At 44.3% G+C, this 23,726-nt stretch overlaps 1 protein-coding gene across 2 annotated transcripts in view; it reads right to left on the minus strand.

Moving 5' to 3' along the window:
* The window catches only part of kazna (kazrin, periplakin interacting protein a), a 461,830-nt gene that overhangs the window by 63,262 nt on the left and 374,842 nt on the right, over positions 1-23,726 (minus strand). For both annotated transcript variants that reach the window (XM_034173197.1, XM_034173198.1), the window contains one exon: positions 8,613-8,804. In XM_034173197.1, coding sequence (XP_034029088.1) covers positions 8,613-8,804 — 192 coding nt within the window. The remainder of the gene's footprint in view (positions 1-8,612; positions 8,805-23,726) is intronic.

Genomic DNA, 23,726 nt, shown 5'->3' on the forward strand with positions numbered 1-23,726 from the left:
AGAGTTACTTACTCCTGAAATTAATTCTAATTTTCCTTGCACCATTCGGAAACCAATTTAAAGCCCCGTTGTCATGTTCACAGATATGCACCCTTTAACCACCATAAATGTCAGTGATGTTCAGTTAATGTAACTGTAATCTAATATTTTTTGTTTATGTGCATTATTGATCTGATTTATTTTGAATAATGCTTTGTTTAAAGTAGGAACCTTTGCTTACAGCCAGTGTTGCACAGGGACAGTTTTAGTTGTCACAATTCTTTTTTTTTTTTTTTTGCAGGTGTGAAGCTGCAAAAAGTTTTGCTCCACTTGGGATATAAAGTTGAAGTTTATAAGAGGCTTTTTCTTTTCCGATGTTTTTGCAGGATTAGGGTTAGGTTATGTTGGTCCATTTATGTTATCTGCATCGTTTTGTTGTATATGTCTGTTATCAGTGGTGACGTGAATGTGTGCTTATTGTGTACTTGTCATGTGTTTGTTTAGTTCGACTGTGGATTTAATGGTGATAATGATACAAAGAATAAATCTGTCTTTCATCTTTGTTCTTATCTTGGAAAACCGTACAGGGTCCAAGATGGTGTTAAAGATAAATCAGGATCTTCTGTCATTGCATCCTTGTCATGTTTCTACTCTCACTGAATTTTAAACATGTTCAAAAAGTGCTATTTTATCAGCTTTGACATGCTTTTGTAATTTCTTGTATTTCTGTGGAGTGTGTAACTGTTGTGTGGGCCGCCAGAAGAGGAGGTACTGCTGGCCCACCACCAGAGGGCGCCCTGCCTAAAGTGCGGGCTTCAGGCACGAGAGGGCGCAGTCGCCTCACAGGAGCAGCCAGGGTGACAGCTGTCATGCATCACCTGCAACAGCTGTTACCCATCATCTGATCAGCAGGGGAATATCAGCAGGACGACGCCTCCACCTCTTTGCCGAGATATCGTTCTACCTGGAAGGTAACGTACCTCAGCTAACTGTTTGACAGTATTCATTATAACTTTGTGCGTTTTTTCGTGGACTACTTTTCCAACGAGAGGTGGAGGTAACTTTCCTGTCATACGGATTCCTGGGTGCAAACGCGCCCTCATTTAATTGCTTTTTGTTCCTCGCCAGCAGTACCAGGTCCGACACGCGGAGGCAGTGGCCACCTGGGAGTTCGGGACTTGGCGGCTCCAGTATTCCCGGGGTCTGGTGGCGGAGGAAATCGTGTGGTTCCGGTTCTGCTTTGGACAGGCGTCTCCTATCTTCGAGCCTGCACACACGACACCTTTGTAAATTGACTTTTGTCTATTGTTGTAATCTGTTGTATTTGTTGTGCACATTCACAACAGTAAAGTGTTGTTATTTGACCTACTCCATTGTCCGTTCATTTGCACCCCCTGTTGTGGGTCCTTGTACCTACACTTTCCCAACAGGATATCTCGGCCAACGTCATGGATCCCGAGGGGCGTCAACCGGCTGTTGAACGGCCAATGGAAGAACAGGGCGCACAGGCGTCCGCAGGAGGAATGATCGGTGAGTTGCAGCGGATCCTCACCGCTTTCACGGCTCGGTTGGATTTAATGACCGAGCAGAATGTCCTCCTTAACCGCAGGGTGGAGGCTCTCGCCGTGCAGGTGGAAGCGCGCCCTCAGGGCGCTGCTGCGGCTCTCCCTCCTGTCGACCCTGTGCGTAACAGTGACGTTCCACAGGTCGTTCAACGCCCCCTCCCACCTTCCCCGGAAGCATACATAAGCCCTCCAGAGCCATACGGAGGTTGTGTGGAGACGTGCGCGGACTTCCTTATGCAGTGTTCGCTCGTCTTCGCACAACGTCCTGTCATGTACGCGACTGATGCCAGCAAGATAGCTTATGTAATAAACCTGCTTCGCGGTGAGGCACGCGCTTGGGCTACAGCGCTCTGGGAGCAGAATTCACGGCTCCTTCAGACATATGATGGGTTTGTGAGGGAGTTCAGAACAGTGTTCGATCACCCAAATAGAGGAGAGACCGCTTCAGCCGTGCTGCTGTCAATGAAACAGGGGCGCCGGAGCGCAGCTGCCTATGCAGTCGACTTCCGCATTGCGGCTGCGAGGTCTGGCTGGAATAGCACTGCCCTCCGCGCCGCCTTCGTACACGGACTGTCATTGGTCCTAAAGGAGCACCTGGTGGCCAAGGACGAACCGCGGGATTTAGATGGGCTTATCGATCTCGTTATACGATTAGACAATCGGTTAGAAGAACGCCGTCGGGAACGAGACGAAGGGCATGGCCGGGCACGCGCCGTCCCTCTCCCTTCCGGTTCCGACCGCGTTCCGCCCTCCCCACGCTCCACGGCCCCTACGCTCCGTGTGGTTACAGCTCCCCCTGCTGACGAAGCTATGGACACGAGCAGGGCCATATTTAGGGCACCAGATAGACAGAGGAGGCTGGCCCGCGGAGCATGTTTTGTTTGTGGCTCGATAGAGCATCAGGTAAGAGACTGCCCCGGGCGGTTAAACACCAACGCCCGCCCCTAGAAACTGGGCTAGGGGTGGGCCGAGACATTCACGTGGGACACACCCACATTGCCACACGACTCCCAGTTACAATCCTTTATGAGGATTTAACCCTGAAGGCCCCAGCACTGGTGGACACGGGCTCTGAAGGGAATCTGTTAGACAGCAGATGGGCCAGGGAGATAGGGCTCCCTCTGGTGGCGCTTACCTCGCCTGTGCAGGTGCGGGCACTAGATGGCTCCCTACTCCCTCCAATCACATATAAGACACCACCAGTAACTCTGGTGGTGTCAGGAAATCACCGGGAGGAGATCGAGTTTTTTGTGACTCCTGCTACCTCCCGCGTGATTCTAGGGTTCCCCTGGATGTTAAAACACAATCCCCGGATCGATTGGCCGTCTGGGGTAGTGGTTCAGTGGAGTGAGACCTGCCATCGGGTATGTTTAGGTTCCTCTGTTCCTCCCGGTTCCCAGGCTAAGGAGGAGGTCAGAGTCCCGCCCAATCTAGGGACGGTGCCGGTGGAGTACCACTACCTTGTAGATGTGTTCAGTAAGGATCTGGCGCTCACCCTTCCCCCCCACAGTCCGTACGATTGTGCCATTGATTTGGTTCCAGGCGTTGAGTTCCAGTCCAGCAAGCTGTACAGCCTCTCACGACCTGAGCGCGAATCAATGGAGACCTACATCCGGGACTCTTTAGCCGCCGGGTTGATCCGGAATTCCACCTCCCCGATGGGTGCAGGTTTCTTTTTTGTGGGTAAAAAAGACGGCGGACTTCGTCCATGCATTGATTATAGGGGACTGAACGAAATCACGGTTCGTAATCGATACCCGTTGCCCCTGTTGGATTCAGTGTTCACGCCCCTGCATGGAGCCCAAATATTCACTAAGCTAGATCTTAGAAATGCGTATCACCTGGTTCGGATCCGGAAGGGAGACGAGTGGAAGACGGCATTCAACACCCCGTTAGGTCACTTTGAGTACCTGGTCATGCCGTTCGGCCTCACAAACGCCCCCGCGACGTTCCAAGCATTAGTTAATGATGTCTTGCGGGATTTCCTGCACCAATTCGTCTTCGTATATCTAGACGATATACTCATCTTTTCTCCGGATCCTGAGACTCATGTCCGGCATGTACGTCAGGTCCTGCAGCGGTTGTTGGACAACCGGCTGTTTGTGAAGGGCGAGAAGTGTGAGTTTCACCGCACAGCTTTGTCCTTCCTGGGGTTTATCATCTCCCCCAACTCCGTCGCTCCTGATCCGGCCAAGGTTGTGGCGGTGAGAGACTGGCCCCATCCCACTAGCCGTAGGAAGTTGCAACAGTTCCTCGGCTTTGCAAATTTCTACAGGAGGTTCATTAAGGGCTACAGTCAGGTAGTTAGCCCCCTGACAGCCCTGACCTCACCAAAAGTCCCCTTCACCTGGTCGGATCGTTGCGATGCCGCGTTCAAGGAGTTGAAACGGCGCTTCTCGTCTGCACCCGTTCTGGTGCAGCCCGATCCTAGTCGCCAGTTAGTGGTTGAAGTGGACGCCTCAGACTCAGGGATAGGAGCTGTGCTTTCCCAGAGCGGGAAGACCGATAAGGTCCTTCACCCGTGTGCCTATTTTTCCCGCAGGTTGACCCCGGCCGAACGGAACTATGACGTCGGCAATCGAGAACTCCTTGCGGTGAAAGAGGCTCTTGAAGAGTGGAGACATCTGTTGGAGGGAACGTCCGTGCCATTCACGGTTTTCACTGACCACCGGAACCTGAGTATATCAGGACCGCCAAGCGGCTGAACCCCAGGCAAGCCCGCTGGTCACTGTTCTTCAGCCGTTTTGACTTCCGGATCACCTACCGTCCCGGGACCAAGAACCAGAGATCGGATGCCTTGTCCCGGGTACATGAAGATGAAGTCAAAGCGGAGTTGTCGGATCCACCGGAACCCATCATTCCGGAGTCCACTATCGTGGCCACCCTCACCTGGGACGTAGAGAGAACCGTCCGGGAGGCCCTGGCACGAAGCCCGGACTCCGGAACTGGGCCGAAGAACAAAGTATACGTCCCACCAGAAGCTAGGGCTGCAGTCCTGGACTTCTGTCATGGCTCCAAGCTCTCCTGTCATCCAGGGGTGCAAAGAACCGTGGCAGTTGTCCGGCAGCGCTTCTGGTGGGCGTCCCTAGAGGCCGACCTCCGGGATTATATCCAGGCCTGCACCACCTGCGCCAGGGGCAAGGCTGACCATCGCAGGGCACCAGGCCTACTCCAGCCGCTGCCTGTGCCTCATCGCCCCTGGTCCCACATCGGCCTGGATTTTGTCACGGGCCTCCCGCCGTCCCAGGGCAACACCACCATCCTCACGATAGTGGACCGGTTCTCCAAGGTGGCCCACTTCGTGGCCCTCCCGAAGCTCCCAACAGCCCAGGAGACAGCGGACCTCCTGGTCCACCACGTCGTCCGGCTGCATGGGATTCCAACAGACATCGTCTCCGATCGCGGTCCCCAGTTCTCCTCGCAAGTCTGGAGGAGCTTCTGCCGGGAACTGGGGGCCACGGTGAGTCTCTCGTCCGGGTACCACCCTCAGACCAACGGGCAAGCAGAACGGGTAAACCAGGAGGTGGAACAGGCTTTGCGCTGCGTGACTGCCGCGCACCCGGCGGCCTGGAGTACCCATTTGGCCTGGATCGAGTACGCTCATAACAGCCAGGTGTCTTCACCCACCGGCCTCTCCCCTTTTGAGGTATGTCTGTGGTATCAGCCCCCGTTGTTTCCGGTGGTTGAGGGAGAGGTCGGTGTGCCCTCGGTCCAGGCCCACCTACGGAAGTGCCGTCGGGTGTGGCGTGCCGCCCGTTCTGCTTTGCTAAAGGCCCGGACGAGGGCAAAAGCCCATGCAGACCGTCGGCGGGCCCCGGCCCCTGCGTATCGGCCAGGGCAGGAGGTGTGGTTATCCACAAAGGACATTCCCCTCAAGGTGGACTCCCCCAAGCTACAGGACCGTTACATCGGCCCATTTAAGATCCTTAAGGTCATCAGTCCAGCCGCGGTGAGGCTTCAGCTTCCGGCCTCACTGCGGATCCATCCTGTGTTTCATGTGTCCCGGATAAAACCACATCACACCTCACCCCTCTGTACTCCGGGTCCGGCACCGCCTCCTGCCCGGATCATCGATGGCGAGCCGGCTTGGACTGTACGCCGGCTTTTGGATGTCCGTAGGATGAGCCGGGGCTTCCAGTATTTGGTGGACTGGGAGGGGTACGGCCCCGAGGAACGCTCCTGGGTGAAGAGGAGCTTCATCCTGGACCCGGCCCTCCTGGCCGATTTCTACCGCCGCCACCCGGACAAGCCTGGTCAGGCGCCAGGAGGCGCCCGTTGAGGGGGGGGTCCTGTTGTGTGGGCCGCCAGAAGAGGAGGTACTGCTGGCCCACCACCAGAGGGCACCCCGCCTGAAGTGCGGGCTTCAGGCACGAGAGGGCGCAGTCGCCTCACAGGAGCAGCCAGGGTGACAGCTGTCACGCATCACCTGCAACAGCTGTTACCCATCATCTGATCAGCAGGGGAATATCAGCAGGATGACGCCTCCACCTCTTTGCCGAGATATCGTTCTACCTGGAAGGTAACGTACCTCAGCTAACTGTTCGACAGTACTCATTATAATTGACTTTTGTCTATTGTTGTAATCTGTTGTATTTGTTGTGCACATTCACAACAGTAAAGTGTTGTTATTTGACCTACTCCATTGTCCGTTCATTTGCGCCCCCTGTTGTGGGTCCGTGTACCTACACTTTCCCAACAGTAACATTATCATACACGGTGTAATATCACCAGAAGGATTACCAGAAGTGACACGGCTGTGTTGAAGTTCTACTACTGTGTCTACTGTTGTTTTGCACACATGACATGATATAAAAACAGCACATTACATCATTATACTACATGCAAGGCAACAACTATCTTCACACATCAATTTCTCATGGATATATTCCAGGAATGGCCAAAAAGGGCCACGTCAGTGCAAAGGTTCCTCACAGATGATCGGCAACTCTAAAGCCTGATTTATGCTTCTTCGTGTCTGGAGCTCTGGAGACGGTACCTTCTCTGAGCCCCTCTCTGTAGCCTGACGTGCACCTCCCCAAAATTTCAACTACACGTCAAAATGACGGAGAACACAAGGGCTGTGATTGGTCAATTTTCCACTTTCACTCCTTCCTCTCCCATCAGATTTTAAAGTTTTTACAGTGCACACGGTGTATCAAATAGAGGAACGTTTGGCAGAAAAGTACACAAATATGATGAACTTTATAACATGTAGTTGAAAAACTACCAAGATGCTCAAATGGCCCGCAATTCATGTTTGGAAATTGTTTGCTGGTTTGGAGGTTGATGATTGTCTAAAGAAGTGGAGGTTGTTGAGGGACAAATTAGTTGAGAAAAAGGGAAAAAATGACCAACAACAGCAGAGGTACAAGCAGAAAGAAAGGTCCTGCCTTGTTCTTCATGTCGCGCCCTCTACTATTCCGACGGTAAATTGCATTATGACAACCACCAACACGACACAGAACTTCGAAATGGGTCACTGCCACATGGATGTGACTGCGTAGCTACGGAGTTGTAGAACATGAATCAGGCTTTAGTTGAGGGGAGGAGCTCATCAGCTGACGTGATCCATGTTCACCCCGTTATAGTCCATGTCCATCCTCTGCTCTCTCTGGAAAATGTGGCTGGTCCAGAATACGCACAAAATATTATCGCAACCTAATCTTGTGCTTGGCAGCAAATTCGTGTCCAGGCCACCAGGTCGGCAGTGTTACGATTCGGAAAACAAACCGTTATGCAAATTCTTTCAGCTATAAGGCTGCTAAATGCACACGTGCAGATGAACTGTGAATGATTTTGCATGTTGCTCTGCTGTGCCGTCACCGGTTGCGATTATTGTTGATGTGATGATGTTTGATTGTGGATGTTAATGGTTGTTTATTTCCTTATCATTTTTATCATATTTATTCTGTAATTATGGACGGGCTAAGTGTATAAAAGAATTGCCCTTCTGGGACTAATAAAGTACGAGTAATCTGAATAATCTGAATATTAATAATCTATAATAATAATAATAATAATAATCTGAAGTAATCTGAATCTGAATCATCCAGGATGCACAGCCAGTAAAGCACAAACACAGCGGAACATAAACCTGCAGCTGAGATGCTGAAGCATACGTTTATGTCCAGTCGTGTGCTGTTCTACCACATCAGTGCAAAACTATATCTTTTATTATTATTATTATTATTATTATTATTATTATTATTATTATGATCACAGATTCAAGTTTTCCTTTAATTAGTGGATTTCTGGGTTTGGACCACTCTGTTGTTTATTATGACAACATGACATCAACACGGCACATTTCACTGTTTAACAGTTACTGGTTCAAATTAATCATTAGATTGTTGGTCGTGGTTAATGTCCTCCACTTTTCTTTAGTATGACCAGTTTCAATAATCATAAGCATTGTTCTGACATAAAGTCGAGTGTCATGCTGTAGTCATGCTGTAGGTGATGGTCTAGTGGTTAAGCTTTGAGCTTGAGACCAGAGGATCCTCAGTTCAAACCCTGCCAGACCGGAAAATCACTAAGGGCCCTTGAGCAAGGTCTTTAATTCCCCAGCTGCTCCCAGTGTGCAGTTGAGAATCGTGCATGGCATTACCCTGATATCGGTGTGTGAATGGGTGAATGTAAGCCATCACTGTAAAGTGCTTTTTGCTTCAGATGGAAAAGCGCTATATAAATGCAGTCCATTTACCATCTACACTGTGACGGATCAAGTCTAATGATTAGTAACGGATTGAAATAATTTGTTCTGGCAAAACCTGCCTAATAGGGTGAACAAGCGCAACCACCAGGGAAGCTCTCCATCTGATGTCCACTCAAAGTTTTGAGCATGCACAAAACTCTGAGTGGACATCAGCTGACAAGGAACATATTTAGGAAAAGAGAAAAGATTTGTACAGACATCAAAACACCAAATTTTGTTCCCGTTGTTCATTCGTTTCTTCAATCTGTCACAGTGTGACATGCCCAAAATCCAGTAATCTTGCAATTTCAGGGAATTCTTGTTTTATCGTAATGACATCAGATTTTTAAAGGGTGTGGATGGGTTCTTGTTACCTTGCAGGGCCTCCTTGGCTCGGTCCAACTCCTGCTCCTTCTGGGCCAGCTGCACACGGAGCTCGGTGGCGGAGAGCACGCTGGCCGAGCAGCCTCCCTGGGTCTCCTCCAGGTCTTTATTCAACATGTCCTTCATCTGCCTCAGCAGGTGCACCTCCTCCTGGAGCTGAGCCACCTCTTCACGCAGCAGGACTACAGGAAGCAGGACCACACAAAACCACACCTTCAGATATCTCATTGCTTGAATAAATGAGATTTAAAGGCATATGAAGATCCACAACCATCTTTAAATTCATATGTTTGTATCATATCTGCCCCCACTGAGTGTCACGTTCTTCAAACTTTGGGGAAACAGTTCGCCTAAATGTAGTTCATTAGCACTCTGTAGATAGTCTGTCATCTACTCGTATATACCCAGAACAGCCCTTTATAAGTTGCTCAGTACGACAAAGAGTCCTCAAGACCACAGTGGAAGAGCAAACAGGTTGAGGGACATACAAATGGACAACTGCTCCCATTCGATCGAGGTCTTTCCAGCACTGCATCCCTCTCCAGTTTGGAACGCCAATTTTAATGACACACATATTGATTTGGCACAGATAGGTAGGTGTGACATCGGTGGTTACTTTTCTGAATCTGACTTTGGATAATATACTGTATAAAATATCTCATCTTGTGGTGACGCTTACTGGAAAGATGGAAAGCAAACACACAGATCGTCTTTTTAAGATGGTAACTTGTGTATTTCACTATTATGATCCACAGAGTCCAGATCTTTATTCAAGAAGACCACAAAAGGCAACAACCTGCAAATGTCATCCCCTCAGGTTTGATTTACAGTTGTGGTGTCAAACAGCATTTTAACACCACAGATGACTTCACACAATAACAACAAAGTCACAATTAATGATGGAGTCCGAGGAGGCACACGTGGGTCTAAGGACTAATACAAGACTTGCTTTGTAATTAATATTTACACAGAGAATCAGAATTATCTACAATTACTTACAGTTCTCCCAGGTGTCCTTGCACCGGGACAGATCATTATTCCGAAGGTCTGAAGGTCCCTAAAGAAGGCTGCTCTTTTAATTAGCTAGCAGGCTAACAGCATGCAGTGGTGACTATTCAGTGTTCTGAAGGCCCCAAAAACACATTTCCAGTCTCTAATCATCCTTGAGATTTGAAAGTTTCTCTATTGCACATCCTCGTTCGGCTTCAGCACCCGACAGCAGGGAAGTGTTAAAGCTCCGGGTGTCCGCCTGTATGATCCTTCACCACTCAGGGTCTTCACTGTCAAGCATTAAACCATCTCCACATCCAGCCTGATGGACCTTTGGACCAATGGGTCTTTGGAATATTGAATAGTCACCCCAACAGGATTTGAAAACTGCATGAAAATAAAAAGTCTACTTTCCATGTGCCAACATTCCTGTTTAAACTAATATATGCAAGAATACACATAAGAAAGTTTAAAAGCTGCCGATATGGTCCAGGAGGTTCATTGGTCCTCTTATACATCTACCATAATCCAAGTAGTGACTGAAATTTTACAGACCCGCAACATTAAACCAAGTCCTGCCTGGCTAAAATCTACTGTAAACAGTCAAATAGTTTTACAGTGATCTGTCAAATTCAGCTATTCACACATGGATGCCACTCAACTGTACACCAGGAACAATTTCTGGTGTCAATCCTCTGTACTCTAACATCTCAATCATCAACTCCCCATCGCCAGGAAGATGTACAACGCCTTACGTTACGATGTTTGTCGTACCGTGAGCTACATGATGATGCAACTCTGCATTACATGGAGAATGGAGAGTGGTAGTCTTGTCCTGGGAACTTCCCCAGTGGGAACAAGTGTACCAACCACTTGGTCACCACCTCAACCATGATTTGTTCATAGTTTCAGCTGTAACTGAGTGGCTGCTGTGTCAAATAACTGTGGGCAATAAGCGTCACAGAGGTGGGCGTGGTGAGGTGGTTGGGTAGAAAGAAGACATCAATGGCACAATGATGGTTGTCTTTGAAGGCGCCGACAGAAGCTGACTGATGTTTGCAGTGATTATGTGCATAGTAGAGACGTGTATCCATTTAGTGCACCTTATCTGGAGCTTTTAAGAGCTACTCCCCAGTGCTGGGTGGCAATAAAGAAAATGTTTCCAAAAACCCTCAAGACTAAATCTTGAATCGAAAAAAAGGTGATATTGCAGCTTTAGATAGAAAAATATGGAGAGTCGTTTATATTAAGACGAGAAAAGTCATTCTGTTCAATTTCACACATCCTCAGGACACAGCAGGAGGAAGATGATGGGGGAAAAAAACTCTGCATCACTGAATCAGGCCCTTCCTCAGTCATTTGCTGCGCATAAATCACACTCTCATACCACAGCTCCGATATTCTCTCCAAAAAAAAACAATCAGGCGAATGTGCCAACATACTGCGAGAGGAGCAGCCAAATGAACAGAAAACAGATTGAACTTGAGCTTTTCAATAAAGCGTGGCATGATTAAAAGCAGCAGCCGTCATTTAGTGAGATTCACATAGACAGAAAGGGATGGCCAGGACAGAAGAAGAGCAAACGCTTTGCCTCATTCGGAGCATAACTGGAAGTAATCTTCTGAATTAAAGTCCAAAAATTAGAGATCTGTCCAAACAGTCCAAAGTGTACCTCAGATGTGAGCAAGACAGGTGGCGAGGCTGGGTGCAACCAGCACAGAATGTGCAACAATGAACTAGCAAGGAGTGGATGAATGAGTGGGTATTTTGAAATGCACTGGAGTAGATGATTGATTGCAGGTACAAGAGGTAAGTATTTCAGCCACACCCAGTCTAAGACTGCCAAGACAAACAGAAAGAGGTCAAATTCTCACAGATGGTTGTCACATTGTGAGGCCCTGGCAGTGGTGGGCACAGATAACCAAAACCAATAACTTCGATAACAGATAATCAGATAACTGAAAAGTTATCTTTGATAAAGATAAAACGATAAACCACCCAAAAATGTATCAGACGTTACAGATAACTGATAAATTCCAGTATTGTCTCTGGTACATTTGCAACTACTAACAAGCTGAATTTGAGTTTTAACACCACAATCGCTTCTGGTAGCATCAAAAGCGACAACAGACCCAAACAATGAGCCAGCACTTCTGTCTTTGAACATCTTTCCCCCTGCTGGAAGCTCTTGTTTACTACATGGCTTCCAGCACAGAAGCAAGCTGAGAGAAGCCACAAAGCTCAGCTCTCTATCCAATCACAATGCTCCCGTCAGGCGGATGTCTTAGAAAATAAAGCAATGCTGAGCTATGGTTTGGTGTGTAAATAAAATTAATACTGATAGAATAACTCCATTAATGTCAGTTCTCTCATTTGTACAAAGTTAAAATATAACATATATCTTTTAATGTTGAATAATGCACTAATTCTGAAGTTTTGTAACAAACACAGACAGATCGCAAAGGATTCTGGGTAAAATGCACCTCCGCTAAACACTGATTGGTTGAGTCATTCATTATGTAAACCAACACGTTAATGTGAGGTGTGTCGTGTGATGGTGTTTACAGATCAATGTGCTTTTGTAAAATATTCCATTTTTTTATTTGTAAAAACAAGCATTTTTATTGTGCCCTGGAAGTGTCATCGCAAAATGTTTTGAATGTGGAGAGAATGTGCGCTCATTTTATTATATTGTGCACACGTTTTATTATATTGTGTGCACATTTTATGATGTTGTGTGCACGTTTTATGATGTTGTGCACACATTTTATTATATTGTGCACACGTTTTATGATATTGTGCACACGTTTTAAGCATTGTTTGAGTAAAACAAGGGCACGATCTACTTAAACATGGCTACAATTTGTAAAACATGCACTCGATATTGTCTTGACACATAAATGTTGGCTAATTAGCCAACAAACCAGGAGACAGTGTAATACATTTCCCCATTAGAAATGGATCTGGTCAGAGTGTATCATCATGGTTTGGGCGCACAAGGACATATAGAGAACTCCAGCTGACCAGCATGGCATCATCTGGAGTTCAAGCACATTAAAAAGGATGCTGATGGCAAAGTGTTTCCCCATTGTGAGGATGACAATTTAGGTCATATTATGAAGTTAATTTTGAACGAAAGGAAAATGTGTGCATGTTTTATTAATATGAGGGCTCAATTAAAGGAAAACGTGCGCACGAATTATCACGGCCAGGAAAACGTGCACACGTTTTATTAATTTGAGAGCACGTTTTATTAATTCGTGGGCTCAATTAAAGGAAAACGTGCGCACAAATTATCATGGCCAGAAAAAATATCACTTTAAGTGACCTCTCCCGGGTTCCGTACCCATCGAGAGTTTTTGTAAATTAAGTTTTAAAGAAAAAGCTTCTGTTTACATTTTGCTTTTGGAAACACAAGTCCGACGTGTGGTTTTTGAACGTACAATGTGTGTGAGAACATAAATCGTGCACTCTGAACATTTACACCGTACAGTTCTGTGGTACATTTTGAGCTGTAGCCGAGTACAGTGATTGAAAATATATCAGCCCAGCTTCAGGACCAATACTGCCATGAACACTACTGGCCAGTAGATGGCAGTAGAGACCTTGAAAACTTGCCAAAACAAAATTCCAGATAATCCGTGTCTTCTACATTTAAGATGCGTGGATTTTAATAAATGCAGACACAATAACAACGTCTATAAGCCCAGAGAATATATTCACGAGAGTTTTAGGCACTAGAGTTTAATGCTGTTGTCTGTGGAGCCTGATCAGAGTGTTTCAAATGCATTTCTCATGTCGTGAACGTACTGAGATTACCCTATCCTACCCATAATGCACTGCTGGACACAACATATATCCATACTAAAACCTTAAAAATTAGCGCATTACTTTAAAACTAAAACATATATCTGATATTTTCGCTTTATAAAACTTCAGACATGACATTAATTTAAATAACTTGTCCGAAATTAGTTCGGTTAAAATTTGAACCATAAGTTAAAAATGTATGCCTCTGGATGACTTGGGTGATATTGCCCTTGTATTACTATGGGGTTAAAAGAAATGAGTTTTTTTTTTTGGCGGGGGCAGCTCTCCTTTGCCTGCAAAGGATAGTGCAGTTTCTTCTTGAAGCAGTTCTTCTCTGTTTTGCAGAGGGTACAACTACAGATCAGCTACAAAACATTTAACTGGTAAGTGCTCAACTGATTTTAAATTTTATAAATGTTTGTAGCTGTTCACCTTTATTTACCACGTTATCGGTCTAAAAATTATCTGACAACAATTTATCGCAAGATAATTAGTCCAATAATGGTTTTTAAAGTTATCTAAAAAGATAATCCAATAATGAAAACATTATCTTCGATAATTATCGGATTATCAGAACTGTGCCTACCACTGGGCCTTGGGACCTATTGTTGCCAGTGCTTATCCCCAGATTCTGCAACATGAAGCAGATGTCTACAATGTACACAGAGAACTGGGCACATGTTGCGAGAAGCCTGCAGTCGCCATTCAACCTCCTAAGTTTGCATTAAGCAAAAGTCATAAATCTGTCTTCAGAGAAACCCAATACGTATATCACAAAGATCTGGGATATATCGAGTTGTCAAAAGGAGGCTTTCCTGAGGATAACACAGGATGGCCAGGTGTCATAAAACTGTCCCCTACCAGGATTTAAGACTCCCCCAAAGTGCATTCCTTATTGAGGAGTTGAGTTCTTATCAGATTCCAAGGTCAGATGGTACCAACTCCTTTCTCATCTAAAAACAGACCACAGGAAGACATATCTGTCCCCAAAAGTCCTAGAACTATGTCTTTACAGCACAATTCCTATAAAACCATACAACAGAAAGATTACCCTCAAAGTTGCGATCACAATGAAATTCCTCTTGTCAAAATTGGCTGCAGATCAACGGATTTCATGCTTTATGATGAAATCCAAAAACCAGTCTTCCCAAGTCTGTGGAGCAAGAGTGACCTCTTGTGGACAAATTGGGGAAGAGCATGCAACTAACTTGTACATTATTATAAAGTGTAACCACATTTAAAAAGTTGTACTTTGTGTTGTAACCAGAAAACAAAGAAAAGAAAAGAAAGGACTAACCGTGATCATTTAATCTCACACATGGAATTTATATATATCCTGCATTTTTACTCTGATCATAGATTGTAGAAAGTTATCAAATGTGGTTTTTCATATATATAATTGTGTTGTGTGGTAGTTCTAAGGAAATTGTTTACTAGAGTTTTATAATACAGTACTTGCTTGGTTTTTGAGTGGGAAGTTAAGATAGAAGATACTGATTTATTCTAAAACTAGATAAAGAAACGCAGAGAAAAACTACAGTACCGAGAATTCTTAGGGATGGAGCTTTTAACCCTTTAAAAGCATTCGGCCCCTTGGGAATGCGGGCTCTTACTCTTAAGCTTTTCTCTTACGCAACGCTCTTAAGCTGTTCTCTTCTCTTCATCTTTTCTTGGGTCTAGACGCTGCCTCAGCGAAACTTCCTTTGACGAATTTTCAAATTAAAACCTTTTTCTTCTTGAACTCCAAATTAACCTCCTGAACATTTTTTCTTACAAAGTCAACCATTTTTGTATTGAATTTTTGATTTGATCTGGCTTCCAAAGACGACGACGAAAGACAAATTTTTGTTTTGGCGAATAGAAAATAAAGACACTCAAGCCTTTATTCTGACAATCACAGATGGCAAGTGCTGCAGAGGTAAAACCATCCAGGTCATGGCGATTACAACTGAAAGCGCCCCTGGTAACCCACGAAACCGTGTGCGGCGACCGGCAGAGTCTCTTTGCCAAGGTACCGGAAACAGCTGCACAGAAGGATGGCTCCTCGACTGAAAACCAGATGGCTCCCATCATTTGGCCTCATGGAGACCAGCTGCACAGTGCATCCAAGTAAGACCGGGCTATGGTGTCATATAAAAACAGAGTGGCTTTATTTAATTCTATTCACCATCACTAACCATCTCACATTAATAAATACCAAAGTAAATCCCCTGATTATGATGGAATTCATTCTTAAACTCCCGCAACTAAACCAAGTTATCTGAACGTCATATAATAATTGCTCAGGGAACGTCATCATCATCAAATTGCTTACTGTGATATGTCCTGTGATTTAACGCCTGACTGAGTTAAATAAATGTTTTAAACGTGTGAAGTTGTCTGTGATTTGTATGGTTTTACAGAGGGGGTCGGACTTGACCTGTAGAACTTACTACTATAAGATTAGAGACTGATTTTAATATTTCCTATTGACTGACCCTAAAAGCAGTGATATTATAACCTTGTTATAATATCATTCAGTCATAGGTGGTGCCCCATTATTCCAGGTAAAATTATCCACAAGTGATAATTTCCAAATATCCTAAAACACATCTTCCCGCTACACACAGGTGGCTCTGAATCCAGGACCTCCTTGGTGAGTTACAGAACTACCATTGCCACTACCCTCAGCTATAAGCTTAAACATATAAAATCCCTTGAGTGTCTGCAGTGATTTTGCAATATATACTGTAAATAAAGTTGAATTGACTTGAAGAATGTAGCCTAGCTCACACTGTTTAGCCTTGGACAAAAACAAAACAAAATTAGTGTAGCACCACCAACAGTAATGGGAAACTAATTTTCTACACCATATCAAGATCTGACAATGTAACTACAACCCCAATTCCAATGAAGTTGGGATGTTGTGTGAAATGTAGGGTTGAGCCGGATACTTATGTCAGACGAATATCCGGTATGGATAAAGCATTTTTGACGAGCACGAGCAGGATCCGAATAAAACTCATCAATATCTGTGCTCGTGCTGAAGGAAAATTCTCATTGGCTAACTGACTGTCTTCACGCTCTGTGATTGGCCAGTCACACACAGCGCCCACCCCTCCCTACACAGACACGTCTCTCTGCAGCTTCTCACACACACAAAGACAGGATCTCGCTCTCTGTGCTTGGCTGGATTCTGCCTCACGTTTCTCTCTCAGTACTCCTTAAGTTTTCTTCAGCTCGCCTCTTTTAATTTACTTGGTGAACTTGTTTCGTATTGTACGCGGTGCTTTTGACAAGACAGAGCTGAAAACGGCTCGTGTCACGTCTGTCACTGCCTCCACTCCGGTCAGGTTTTTTTTTTTTTTTTAACCGTTTGCTTGCTCTTTGTTTTGTTGGTGATATAAAGTCAGTTGGAAAACTTTGCTCCTACTGAACGTGGTGCTTTTGAGAAGAATACAGTGAACAAGACTGACATATTATTTCCCTGTTTGCCATCAGTGGATGTTTGCATGAATTATCAATTTCACACAGATCATTAAAAATAAACCGTCTTACAGACCACTTACACACTTACACACATACAGCTGAACACACAAAGTAGCCTATATTCATATTTTTATTGAATATGGCTGCATGCAGTATCTGACACTTTCTCACTGCTGTTCATAAAATAAACTGGTCAGTCTAACAACCTCTCTCTCCCTCTCACACAGTCACTCAGTCACACACATGCACACACAGACACACATGCACACACAGACACGCATGCACACACAGACACGCATGCACACACAGACACGCATGCACACACAGACACACACACCTTAACCAATATTGTTTAACTTTGTGTGGTAAAAAATGGCAATGGTAGTAAAAATAAATAAATAATTGAAAAAAAATCACAGTTTGATCATAAAATTAAAAAAAAAAAGAAAGTTGTGTTGAGTATGACAACTCTTGTTCATGCATACTTAGTAGTTCATAATTTCCTACTACACTGAATGTCAATTCTGAGGCTGTTCTGTTATTCATTCATACACTTAAGAATATTCATGTTCTGAGTTTATAAAAAAAAAGCTTGTTCTGTAAAATAGTTCCTTTACTATTGTGATCAAAAACATTGACTTTCAATTCTGAGGCTGTTCTGTAAATATTCATTCATACACTTAAGAATATTCATGTTCTAAGTTCATAAAAAAAAAAAACTTGTTCTGTAAATAGTTCTCTTACTTTTGTGACCAAAAACATTGATTTGAATCTCAATTCTGAGGCTGTTCTGTAAATAGTTTTCAAATAAACAATAAATATAGCAACTTCTGATCAGTCCATATCAATTTCAGACTTAAAATAATGTCCTGATTTAAGACCCAGCCATTTTGGGTTAAACCACGCCCACTTCCGGTTTAGGCTCCGCCCACTATGTGTACAGATACGGATGCAGATAATTTAGATGGTTGAACAGATACAGATAGTGGTGTACTCGCTCATGCCTAGTGAAATGTAAATAAAAACAGAATGCAATAATTTGCAAATCCTCTTCAACCTATATTCAATTGAATACATCACAAAGACAAGATATTTAATGTTCAAACTGATAAACTTTATTGCTTTTGTGCAAATATTTGCTCATTTTGAAATGGATGCCTGCAACACGTTTTAAAAAGCTGGGACAGTGGTATGTTTACCACTGTGTTACATCACCTTTCCTTCTAACAACACTCAATAAGCGTTTGGGACACTAACTGTGAGTGTCATGCAGTGGTGGGCACAGTTCTGCTAACCGCTAATTATCAAAACTAATGCTTTCATTATCGGATTAGTTTTTCTGATAACTTTGAAAAACATCATCGGACCAATTATCTTCTTTTGGTCTGACAATTTTTAGATCACTGACATGTTTTTGCAGGTGAAGTGAATAAATGATAATACACCTGCACACATGCTGTGTGCAGGTGTATTATGGGTAATCTCAGTACAGTCCAGGCCAGTAGATAGCAATGTTCTATGCATTTTGACCCTGGTTATATCAGACGGTAATCACAATTTGACTTAGTTTTTGCAATTTTTTTTTTTGTTACATATGAATAAAATGGCATATTTTAGAAAAGCACATTTCTATGTAAATACCAACACGTCACATCACGTCACATTAACGTGTTGGTTTTTACATAAAATGAATGAGTCAACCAATCAGTGTTAGCTGAGGCTCATTTACCCATAATCCCTTTGGCATCTGTCTGCGTTTGTTACAAAACTTCAGAATTAGTGCATTATTTCACAGTGACACTGCTATATTCTGTTAAGGAATAATGACACGTGTGGGTGTGCATGTGCGTGCGTGTGTGCACGCATGCGTGTGTGCATGTGTGTGTGTTTTGGTGGAGTTGAGTTTTGCTGCTCCTCTCAATTGCTTTATTGCTGCAAGATATGTAGCAAACACGAGCTTCCAGCAGTGGGCAGGGCGCACAAAGACAGAAGTTCTGACTCTTTGTTTAGTCTGTGGTCGTCTTTAATGCTACCAGAAGCGATCATGGTGTTAAAACTCAAAATCAGCTTGTTAGTAGTTGCCATTGTACCGGAGACAATACTGGAAGTTATCGACAAAAGAGGAAAAAGACCATCCAGACTGTTACTCGTGCAAAGTTCAAAAGCCAGCATCTGTGATGGTATGGGGGTGTGTTAGTGCCCATGGCATGGACAACTTACACATCTGTGATGGCACCATCAATGCTGACAGGTACATCCAGGTTTTGGAGCAACACATGCTGCCATCCAAGTGTCTTTTTCAGGGACGTCCCTGCTTGTTTCAGCAAGACAATGCCAAGCCACATTCTGCACGTGTTACAACAGCGTGGCTTCGTAGTAAAAGAGTGTGGGTACTAGGCTGGCCTGCCTACAGTCCAGACCTGTCGCCCATTGAAAATGTGTGGCACATTATGAAGCGTAAAATATGACAACGGAGACCCCGGACTGTTGAACAACTGAAGTTGTACATCAAGCAAGAATGGGAAAGAATTCCACCTACAAAGCTTCAACAATTAGTGTCCTCAGTTCCCAAACGCTTATTGAGTGTTGTTAGAAGGAAAGGTGATGTAACACAATGGTAAACATACCACTGTCCCAGCTTTTTGAAACGTGTTCCAGGCAACCATTTCAAAATGAGCAAATATTTGCACAAAAACAATGTTTATTAGTTTGAACATTAAATATCTTGTCTTTGTGGTGTATTCAATTGAATATATACACTCAACAAAAATATAAACGCAACACTTTTGGTTTTGCTCCCATTTTGTATGAGATGAACTCAAAGATCTAAAAATTTTTCCACATACACAATATCACCATTTCCCTCAAATATTGTTCACAAACCAGTCTAAATCTGTGATAGTGAGCACTTCTCCTTTGCTGAGATAATCCATCCCACCTCACAGGTGTGCCATATCAAGATGCTGATTAGACACCATGATTAGTGCACAGGTGTGCCTTAGACTGCCCACAATAAAAGGCCACTCTGAAAGGTGCAGTTTTATCACACAGCACAATGCCACAGATGTCGCAAGATTTGAGGGAGCGTGCAATTGGCATGCTGACAGCAGGAATGTCAACCAGAGCTGTTGCTCGTGTATTGAATGTTCATTTCTCTACCATAAGCCGTCTCCAAAGGCGTTTCAGAGAATTTGGCAGTACATCCAACCAGCCTCACAACTGCAGATCACGTGTAACCACACCAGCCCAGGACCTCCACATCCAGCATGTTCACCTCCAAGATCGTCTGAGACCAGCCACTCGGACAGCTGCTGAAACAATCGGTTTGTATAACCAAAGAATTTCTGCACAAACTGTCAGAAACCGTCTCAGGGAAGCTCATCTGCATGCTCGTCGTCCTCATCGGGGTCTCGACCTGATTCCAGTTCGTCGTCGTAACCGACTTGAGTGGGCAAATGCTCACATTCGCTGGCGTTTGGCACGTTGGGGAGGTGTTCTCTTCATGGATGAATCCTGGTTCACACTGTTCAGGGCAGATGTCAGACAGCGTGTGTGGCGTCGTGTGGGTGAGCGGTTTTCTGATGTCAATGTTGTGGATCGAGTGGCCCATGGTGGCGGTGGGGTTATGGTATGGGCAGGCGTCTGTTATGGACGAAGAACACAGGTGCATTTTATTGATGGCATTTTGAATGCACAGAGATACTGTGACGAGATCCTGAGGCCCATTGTTGTGCCATACATCCAAGAACATCACCTCATGTTGCAGCAGGATAATGCATGGTCCCATGTTGCAAGGATCTGTACACAATTCTTGGAAGCTGAAAATGTCCCAGTTCTTGCATGGCCGGCATACTCACCGGACATGTCACCCATTGAGCATGTTTGGGATGCTCTGGACCAGCGTATACGACAGCGTGTACCAGTTCCTGCCAATATCCAGCAACTTCGCACAGCCATTGAAGAGGAGTGGACCAACATTCCACAGGCCACAATTGACAACCTGATCAACTCTATGCGAAGGAGATGTGTTGCACTGCATGAGGCAAATGGTGGTCACACCAGATACTGACTGGTATCCCCCCCAATAAAACAAAACTGCACCTTTCAGAGTGGCCTTTTATTGTGGACAGTCTAAGGCACACCTGTGCACTAATCATGGTGTCTAATCAGCATCTTGATATGGCACACCTGTGAGGTGGGATGGATTATCTCAGCAAAGGAGAAGTGCTCACTATCACAGATTTAGACTGGTTTGTGAACAATATTTGAGGGAAATGGTGATATTGTGTATGTGGAAAATTTTTTAGATCTTTGAGTTCATCTCATACAAAATGGGAGAAAAACCAAAAGTGTTGCATTTATATTTTTGTTGAGTGTACGTACGTTAATGAGGATTTGCAACTCATTGTATTCTGTTTTTATTTACATTTTACACAACGTCCCAACTTCATTGGAATTGGGGTTGTAAAAAAGTACTGTATTTTCTGGAGTATAACTTAAAAAATGCCTCTTGAAGAGGAAAATCCCATATTTAAGTTGCACGATGCATTTTTTTTTTCAGTGTAATCAGCTCTTTAATTTAGGATTTTTCTACATTGTTGCAGTGTACTTTTTAATACTGGCATTTATTCGACTCCATTACTTTCGTATCAGAGTTGCCTTCTATACTGACATTGCATTGCTGACATCTGAGGAGAGTGAGCTACAGGCCACCTTAGATCTTTGGTGTGATGCCCTTTGACACCATGGGCTAAAGGTCAACACAACTAAATCTGAGGTGATGGTGGTATCTTCTGGGGCAAGAGAGGTGAGCATTGTAGCTGAAGATGGTGTAGGCTTCTAGTACCCAGGAGTGAAGTTCAACAACACCGCTGTTATGGAGACCACCATCAACGGGAACATAGGAGAGTAAATCAAGAACTTCAGAATGCTCTACCCTTTCTTCAAGGACAAAGATATTTTAAGGGGTGTGAAGGTGGCCACGTACACTTCCATTTTGCAGCCTATTCAACTTTATAACTGAGAGGAATGGTGGCTGACCACTAAGACGAGAGTTCAGGCCAGACTGTGGCGATAAAAGCGCTGAGACTTACCAGAGGAGTGACCAAGCATGATCGACTGAGGAATGAGAACATCAGGGAGCAGCTGAGGGTCAAGAGTGTGATAAAGATTATTGAGCAGAGCCAGCTAGGATGGTATGGTCATGTCAGGGGAATGGATACCATCAGGACCCCGGTGACCTATGACAAGGAGACCCAGAGGAAGACCAAGGAAGCAGTGGATGGACAACATCAATGAAGCTATCGATGTTAGATGGTCATCTTTGGAAGCCGGCCGTGTTGAATGGCGGACTGTCTGGTAGACAGGCAGCAACACCTAACTAGTGTCTGGTGATAATCTATTCTTTTATTAGTCATTATTTTATTTAGTGCTTCGACTCTTGGGAAAGTCATTCATAAATCGTCATATAACTGTTTTTATTAAGCAGTAAGTTGCTTATAAGGGCGGGGACACAACTGTAGGTAGCTGCCAGCTCATCTTACTTTCACCAAAATTTAACTTCTTAAATTAATAAACAGTCAAGTCCTTGCTGCACATTTCAGCAGCCTTTGTCGCCATCTAGTGGGCGGTGTGAACATTACAGGACTTCTGCACATTTCCTACTTGAAAACCAAAATTCAGTAAAAATGGCATTTCTAAATGTCAGAAATGCATTTTTTGGTAGGCAGATCTTTGACCTCCCAGTATTAATGTATAGAAATTTTGATTTTGAGAGTTGTGCCATTCATGAGTGCTAGGACATGGAAGGCTATTCTGTACGGACAGGATGACAGCAATTTCTCTTGACAAGCACAGTTGCGAATAACAAATGCATGATTTTTTTGGTTGCAGGTGGCAGTACTTCCCAAAGTAGTAAAAAAAAAAAGACTTATACTCCGGAAAATACGGTTGTTTATAACATAAATGCTGCCTTCTACAAGGTTATTTGCTGCGAATAACATAACACAATGCAAGAAATGGATACATATCTAAATTCAAGATCTGCAGTACAACATGTTTTGCAAATTAATGCTGACAATGGAGTGTTCACTACACAGTCAGTTATAGAGCGTCCCAATGTTAATGAGTGAGCAAATTAATTAGTTCAGACACAAAGCTGATGTTATAATGTTTCCCTCCCACCCACTTTTAAGCCGCATGGCTTTTTACTGGACACAATACGTGATCATAACAGTTATCTGCTAAATATAATAGGGGCAATTTGTGAGGTCTGGAGAAGCGGTTAGAGGGTGAAGTGTCGATGCACAGACGGGTATTTAATGGAACACATTTATACAGAACAACTCATGCAGCAACAGCCTACTGGCAACGCAAAGAGGAGGCTCACTGTAGAAACAATGAACCGCAGGATGCTGTTCAGTGGTGTTTAACAATCCTATAATAGTCGCACACTCCCTTCGATTGCTGATTCATTACGCTTGAGTGTATTGACTATGTAAGAGCAGCAAATCAAGAGTCATAAATAAGGACAAGGACACTGCCGGCATTACTCGAAGAAACAAAAAACACACACACACTGGCCAATGCTTTGACCGGATCACTCACAGATTTACATTAATTATTGGCAACATATTGAATACTTAATCTCATTCGAATATCATCTTTTTAAACATGAACTACATCCAAGTCCAGATTTCGTGTGCACCAAGTAACATAGCCAGACTTTTTGCAAAAGACACACACACATGTAACTCAAGGGGGAGTGAAGTAATAAACTTTAAGGTACGTGTGTGTTTGTGTTTCTGCACTTGACAGCACCTGCAGTGGAGTGTAAC

Source organism: Thalassophryne amazonica, chromosome 6, assembly GCF_902500255.1.
Source record: "Thalassophryne amazonica chromosome 6, fThaAma1.1, whole genome shotgun sequence".
In the NCBI taxonomy this organism is placed as follows: domain Eukaryota; kingdom Metazoa; phylum Chordata; class Actinopteri; order Batrachoidiformes; family Batrachoididae; genus Thalassophryne; species Thalassophryne amazonica.